The following is a 7,801-nucleotide window of genomic DNA, read 5'->3' as shown; positions in this document are numbered from 1 at the left end:
TTTTAACATTACACATCCCTACTTCAATTAGTCCCTTATATGTTAGCTATATTAATTTGGTTTTATATATATATATATATATATTTATATCATTATAGTTAGCTTGCCTTGTCAGTACCTATTGATAAGAAAAAAAAAAAAAGACTGAGTTATAAAACTTATAATCAGTCCCTAACACGTTTAGAAGATCTAGTAGTCCCTATTTGTATTACTGTTAGTATTAGTGGCATTACAACGATTTTCGAACAATGACAGTAAGCCTAATATTGCTGCATTACCATTGGTGAGATCGGTCGTTTCTTCCTTTAACTTAAAAAAAAAATACCAATTTTGTACACACTATCGGCTATGCATGTATTTTCACCCCATATCAACAATAGACATTTCATGTTCAGCATCCAGAAAAAAAAAGCAAAACTATAATACAAATTTTAACAAGGTCATTGACCCCTTAGGCTATTTTACTTCGACAGAAAAAAACAATTTAGTCAAACTAAAACAATATAATTATACAAAATTCATAGAATGTCAATAACAAAATATATAGTACAGTTATAGCATTTAGTAAAATATTATTAATGAATATAAAATACTTAAATAGTGTATAAGGGTTGGAGTTTGGACGAGGTAACGATATTTAAGCATAACTTATTCAGGTTTCGTAAATCTTCGTTATGAGTTTATAATATATTTCAACTATAACACTTGCTTTTGAAAATCGCATTTATTTTTAATAATGGGATTATAACAATCCTTATGTCTCACGAGTCTGTTTTCTTGCTATTTTATAATTCCGTATTTTTGGGGTTTGACAAGTAGAATAGTTATTACGAATATGGAAACACCACAGACAAAGCAACAGTGACGTTCCAGGCGTTGGTTTTTCATATAGCCAATCAGGTAACGAGATTTCATGAATTAAACCAATCAGAGTAAAGTTTTGTCACATGGTATTATTTGTCGATCTCCCAAGCCGGTTTCCTGAGCGAAGTAAACAAGAAACTGACGGTATACCGGTAATAGGCGCTGCCAAGGTTGTTCCGGCTGTAGATAAATACTGTCAGCTGTTTGTGCTGCAGGAGCAAAAGTAATATATGAAATATAAGCTAATCAGTTTCAAAACAGAAGACTTTCTATGGTGTGATTACTAAAATGTCGACTGGAAAACGGTTAGCCAAACGATCAATTATTGGAATGAGAGTTTGTGCACCTATTGAAGATGGGCGTTTTTACCCAGGAGTAATACATGCAACGAAAACCGAAGCAGGTGGTAAAGATACGATAATATACTGCATTTTGTTTGATGAAAAGAAGTTGCCACTCAAGGAGTTCAGAGCTAACGAATTAATTGGGCCAAGTTTCCAAAATATTGCAAGTATAAAACTTAAAAATAAGCAAAAGGTTTACGTCACGTACAATGGACGTGAAGTGGTGGGAACTGTGGTTCATCACCGACCAGATATCGACCAGGTCATTCTGATTGTTGAACCTTCATCACACAATTGCCATTTAACAAGGCCTGTAGAATTAAAAAAGAAGATAGAAGAAATTAGACTGATTGAAAGTCGTAAGTCGGTTAGACTTCTGGATAATGACACCGACTACTCCAAACTAGCTGAAGGACAAGAACCACGAAGAAGGACCTCATCACTCACTATCGATGTCCCTTCAAATTCAACACAGAGGTTCGGCGAGTTGCATATTATTATAATTATTTTGCGAAAATGTAAATATCGTGGGATTACACATATCCCACGCAAATTATTTTAAATGTGAGACTGATATATTAATTTCAGTGCAGGAGTAAAAATTTTCTTGTATAGCACTAACTTTTATTTTTATTCATTGTGAAGGTATATTTCATATATACGTTTAGAATGAATTTTTATATGAGACACTCAATGTAAAGTCACAGCCCTAGTTAAGGCAAGAAACTTATTAAACAGGTAAAACTATTTTATCTTAACTTACCACTTCTAAATTCTAATGCTCTGATAATAAGTTATATATTTTTCATTTTAATGCTTGTTAAAAGTGTTGTTAATATATATGTATTATTATTACCTTTACTTTGAGGATTATTTTGCACCATTAGTTTAATATATGGGTTTAGAAATAATCTAAATCTAAGGTAGTCTAACTTCGTTAAGTGTTATTGTGATTACGACCGAAAATATATATATATATATAACAGCAAAGGTACATAACTGATTAATGAATGCATTCTAATAATTACAAGTTTTTGTTATTTGACATTGCACTTTCCTAGGGTACGGTTGGCCCTCTGGTATAGCTCTGTATTTTAGAATTGTCGAGGCTTGTTCGAATCCGTTCGACACCACAATACATTCCTTTATACTGTGGGTGTGTTGTGGAAATGGTAGTCAATCCATTTGGATGGATGGTGGGTAGTATGGTGCTGCTGACTATTTATTTACCTTCCCTCTGGTTAGTAGTTCAAAATCAAGGCCGGCGATAGATAGCTTTAGTAGTAGCTTTGCCAAGAAAAATAAAATAACATTTATAGGTATTTAATTTCAATGGTAATTTGTAGTTCTGTGACTTTATACTACAACTAATTTTGTTCAGAAATTACCAATAATACAAAATTACTTACTGTTTTCAGGGATATTGATTTATTACATTAAGCATTTCAAGTATGATTGTGTTGCAGGATTACCGTCATTAATTTTAACTTTTAAGTCACGTTTTGAATTATTTTTATTCTGATATGTATAGTTAGCTAACATTTGATCAGTTGTTATTAAAATTTAGTTCTTAAAAATCCCTTTTCTCAGCTCACACTAAATAATATATATATATGTTAGTATGGTTATTGATTTTGTTTATAATTTACTGTGCCAGTATTAATAACAAATACTAAAATTTTTTGAAATTACTACACATTCCATACCACAATTACGTGGACTTCGCAAGCACACACAGCGATCTCTTGCTTGAATGAGTAAAGTGCTTGTCCCTCACATCAGCTGATTGTATTTCGACGAGTCCACATTTTGTTTTGGGGTAGATAGAACGTAAGCCATTGAGTTGAACAACAGATATATTGGACTTCCTTGCTGAAACTTCTTAAAGACGAGATTACGTGCTTGAATATTTGCATTCAGGTTCCAGCGAACGTTATATTCTTTAAAAGTAACCAAAGGTGATTTTTTGACAGATTATTTAAAATACTGTAATTTATTGTAGTAGTGTTTGATTTCAATCGGATTGCATATTATTATTATATAAAAGTACGAAATCTGCATATTTATAGTTCGTTAAGTATTGCAGTGACATTTTCGCCATGTGTCTCAGCATAAAATACTTGAATTCGTACAGTAATACATAAAAGCTGTAACAAATCGTTTTTTTTATGTAGTTGCTAAAGCGTTTTAATACCGAATACTCCAGTTCATATGACATTTTTTTCTCTAAGTTTAATTCCCATTAAGTACAGGATGGTTAAAAAGTCGGAATGAATATTTGGAAAAGCCAGTAGGGCCAACCATGTAGCATATGGGCAATTTTGAAATGCATAAAATATCACGGAGAGTACTTTCCACTTGTTTCTAGAAATTACCCTCAACACACTATTAATATTATAGCGAATATTGAGTGTTACAATAACCAATTTCGACCATTGCTTCCACTTTGACATTCGAATTTGATACTGCAGCGTGCAGAGGCTTAGATGACGCCTAAGGAGGTATTGTGTGCTGCCATATCTAATACGATTGTTAAGATAGGTGTAATAATCGAAAATGATAGTTGTAAATTTTGAAAAGTTGTTAAAGGGCCCCATTTAGTACAGTTTACAGAAACACTGCAATGCACTCTTTGTAAACCTGGTGCATGTATACAAATTATTTCATCTGCGTGTGTTACATGGTTCGTCTTACAGTCTGTACCAAATTCCCATACTGACTTATAATCAGCCTGTATATTAAAGTATTTTTATGTGCCGTATAGTGAAACATTTATGTATATTTTCTTATTTCAGTATTACTAATATGACAGATAAGCTCCATATTATTACACAGTTTCATGTTAAATGATATTTCCTGCTTCATGAAGTTTCTGTCAATATCGTTTGATGTTAATGTTAAAAACTGTTAATGTCCCACTTTTCTTGTTTTTTTTATTTTACTTCAAGTTTGGTAATTTACCTGTGACCTTTGAGAAATCATCATAATGTGATTAAAGTTCAATGTTTATCATCATTTTATTGAGAAGTCCACCAATGTCGGGCACCTTTAAGGAAAAATGTATAACTTTGAAGAGCAACTTGACTTATTCTCATTCGTTAGTCTCTCGCTCAGTACTCTGTTGTTTATGATATGTATACTCAATTCAAAGCTAAAATGCTAGCATACAGTATTCTTAAATCTTACTTGTAATCCGTATTGAGTAAATTTTAAAAGTATTTACAGTCACATAAAAAATTGACATAATATTTCATTACATCCTAATGGGTATACCTCTTGACCAGGTGTTAACTATTTATTAAATGTGTTATGAAGATGTGTTCAACTTAACAACAATGGAGATTTACTTGAAGTCCATAAAAACAACATTTTAGTGAAGAAATAAACCTTAAATAATCATCTCTTCTTACAGTAATTTATAATATGGTTGGTTTTAAAGTAGAGCTTTCTTTACAGTGGTCGCAAGCGACGCCCAAGTTCAGCTGAAGATGGTGACGTTATGGATGAATGTATGGCTGCTATGGTACTAATGAGTCTGTCTTGCAGTCCAAAGTCCCCACGCTTTCCTGATTTTGGTAAGTTAGCTTAATGTGTCATATTAAACAGAAGTTGAATCATAACATTGATTGGTTAACCACATACTTTTTGGCTTCCTAATAAAAGATATGCAGACTCTTCACTTCACTGTTTATATTAGTAATCTTAAACTTTATATTAACTTTAGTAAAGATGGTGACCCGATGAATGGACGGCTGTCATGGTACTAACATACCTCTCTCTCTTGAAATCCGAACAATGGCAACTTGCTTTTAACAATTTCTGCAGTATAAAGAAAAAAAATATTGCAGCCGTTTCCTAAACAAAGGATTGGGCCCTAAATATTGAGTAAAATAATCACAATTACCATATATTGAGTTTTTATTTTCATCATCTTTCTTATTTCACTAATCTTTTTTTCTCTCCTCTACGGTCCGTCATTACTTTTGACAATTCTAAAATTTCGGCAGTAGGTTATTATAGCGCAGAAAAAATTATTATTATGGCCTGGTGGTTAGGGCGCTCGTCTCTTAATCTGTGGGTCATGGGATTGAAACTCGTCACTGAACATGCTCGCCCTTTCAGCTGTGGGGGTGTTATAATGTGAAGTCTCCACTGTTCTTTGATAAAGAGAAGCCTAAGAGTTGGCGGTGGATGGTGTTTACTAACTGCATTCCCTCTAGTCTATCACTTCAAAATTAGGGACGGTTGGCAAAAATAGCTCTCGAGTAACTTTGCGCGAAAACTCAACAAGCAAACACAAATTAGTTACCATTGTATCTATAAAGAAACAAACAGAAAAGACAAAAAAAAAGGAATATTTTTGTCTGGCACCCTTCTATTGTTTTTTTCATTATAGCGTGTGTATGTAAAAGTGGTTGGTGAGTGTTCACTTTAGTCACAATTATTATGATTGTTATTCAGATAAATACGAAATAATCGTGTTTTTATTTTGTTAGCCCATTGGTATCGTAGTTTATAATATTTTTTTTTTTTTTAAATACTTCTTACCATGTGATCGTAACTCTGCTTTAAGAAATACACGTACGAACATCCTTATAAAGATTCCACACAGAACCTTGGAGTCAGCTGTGTGAACAGCGAGGTTTGTTTTAAACGTCCTTGGGAAGCCGGGTGCGGCGCAATGTTTGCCACGCTAGGCACACTGGGAAACCATAGGCCTATCTGTAAATTTTCCTATCCAACATCCATGTGATTACTTTCGGTTTTATGTTTATAAAACATCTGTTGTGTCATATATGTTATATAAAATGTAGCAATAGCATTGAACAGAAAAAAAGTGTTAAGCTGTAAAAAAATACGAATTAAAGATTGCATTCTATCCGTTTACGGGCGGAAAAGCCCCTCCCACTAAAAAAAGTAGTTCACTGAAGGACAACAGATGACCTGTGTATTGTGTATTATTACGCTGACGTTATGCGAAAAACTTTTTTCGTGCGTTTGGTAACTTCCGTGAAAACGTAACATTATCAGTTTATTAGTAAATATAATGAAAATGCTATGTATCCGTTTGTCTGTCACTATGTTATTTGTCATCAGCATCACCTGTGAAGCGAGTTTTATTAGTCACTGTAAGGAATGTTATCTTCATACCATACAACATTAGACATGTGTTATGCAAGTGTTTGAAAATGAATAAAATACAATTGTTTACACAATACATGTTTAAAGTCTCCTGTAGGTGGATCGAGATTTCATTTAGATAAAAATACAAGTTATCCAAATTATTCGTTTCTCATTTTGGCGCTCTACGATATTTTTATGTATATTTCATACGTTTTCTTATATGAAAAGTAAAATTAATTAGCCTCTGAACATACAAATCACCCAATGATATAATATAATTATGCAGATTTGACTTCATTTAGAAACATGGGTTTTTTCCGTTGTTTTAAATAAATTTAGCCAAGAAAGACTATATATATCTAACGTTACCTTGTTCAATCAACAAACAACTCTTTTATTATTATTTTTATATAACTTTGAAGTTGGCACTGTCGACTGCTTTATGATAGTGTTAGTTAATAGTCTCGATGACTTAAATATCCTTTTAAAAGTTTAATATATATATATATATATCTGTAGCTTGTAAATAGCGAACTGACTTTTTTGAGATCTCACCAGTCAGTTGCCCCTTATTTTTTCTCTATCAGTTTGGAAGTGAGCGCCGTTTATTGGCCTCGATGAGGCCGTCGCCCTCAGAAAATACCACTTTTGTCCTACATAGCACATGTACATCTACTTGTGCTTCTTCGACGGGGTTGAATCGTCATATTTACATTTTTTTAATCTTTTCTTGCGTGCCCCCCAGTGGCACAGCGGTATGTCTGCGGACTTACAACGCTAGAATCCGGGTTTCGATACCCGTGATGGGCAGAGCACAGATAGCCCATTGTGTAGTTTTGTGCTTAATTAAAAACAAACAAAAACAAAATCTTCTTGGGTGAGTAAAAACTGATCAAACGATCGCATAGTATATAAATTGGAAGGTTTCTGCTGAACCCTTGTATTACCAAGATACTCGTATGGCCAACAAGGTTTGTATGTTTAATTATTATAAGATACTAAAAATATTTCTTTTTTTGGACAGGCCATACGTTATTTGTCTGTTAGACAACCAAATTAAAATGGATTGGAAGAGAAAAAATATATCCATCCAAAAATGCTTTTCTCGCATTTTTGTATTATATTAACCAAAGACACACTGTAATCATTATTAAAGGGAAGCAACGCATGTAGAGATGTAATACGCAAGTGAGGATATTGTTAATATTACATAAATTATCAAGTAGGTTACATGGAATTGAAAAGTATGTTACCGTTAAAAATGACAACGTGTGAGAAAGAGCCGGAAGCAGCAGTGACACTGGTTGACATTCTCCATTTTGAGCTTAGATATACGAAATGAACTTTGGAATTGAGTGACCGTGTGAAGGAGACCAGACCATTTTTATTATTATTGTTACGTCTCTGTTCATTTGTTAATTTCCGGTATAAATTCTTTTCGAGGAACTTAAGCGATACAAGTCCTTTCT

At 33.1% G+C, this 7,801-nt stretch overlaps 1 protein-coding gene across 2 annotated transcripts in view; it reads left to right on the top strand.

Annotated features, from left to right (window-relative positions):
* The first annotated feature begins 616 nt into the window (after positions 1-616).
* Positions 617-7,801, top strand: part of LOC106457971 (zinc finger protein 704-like) — a 61,348-nt gene continuing 54,163 nt past the window's right edge. For both annotated transcript variants that reach the window (XM_022384073.1, XM_013917418.2), the window contains exons 1-2: positions 617-1,685; positions 4,665-4,783. In XM_022384073.1, the coding sequence (XP_022239781.1) occupies positions 1,153-1,685; positions 4,665-4,783 (652 nt within the window). In that variant the 5' untranslated portion in view covers positions 617-1,152. The remainder of the gene's footprint in view (positions 1,686-4,664; positions 4,784-7,801) is intronic.

This window comes from Limulus polyphemus, unplaced genomic scaffold (assembly GCF_000517525.1).
Source record: "Limulus polyphemus unplaced genomic scaffold, Limulus_polyphemus-2.1.2 Scaffold399, whole genome shotgun sequence".
NCBI lineage: Eukaryota > Metazoa > Arthropoda > Merostomata > Xiphosura > Limulidae > Limulus > Limulus polyphemus.
Note: the sequence above shows the minus strand (reverse complement) of the source record. Positions and strands in the feature narration are given on the sequence as shown.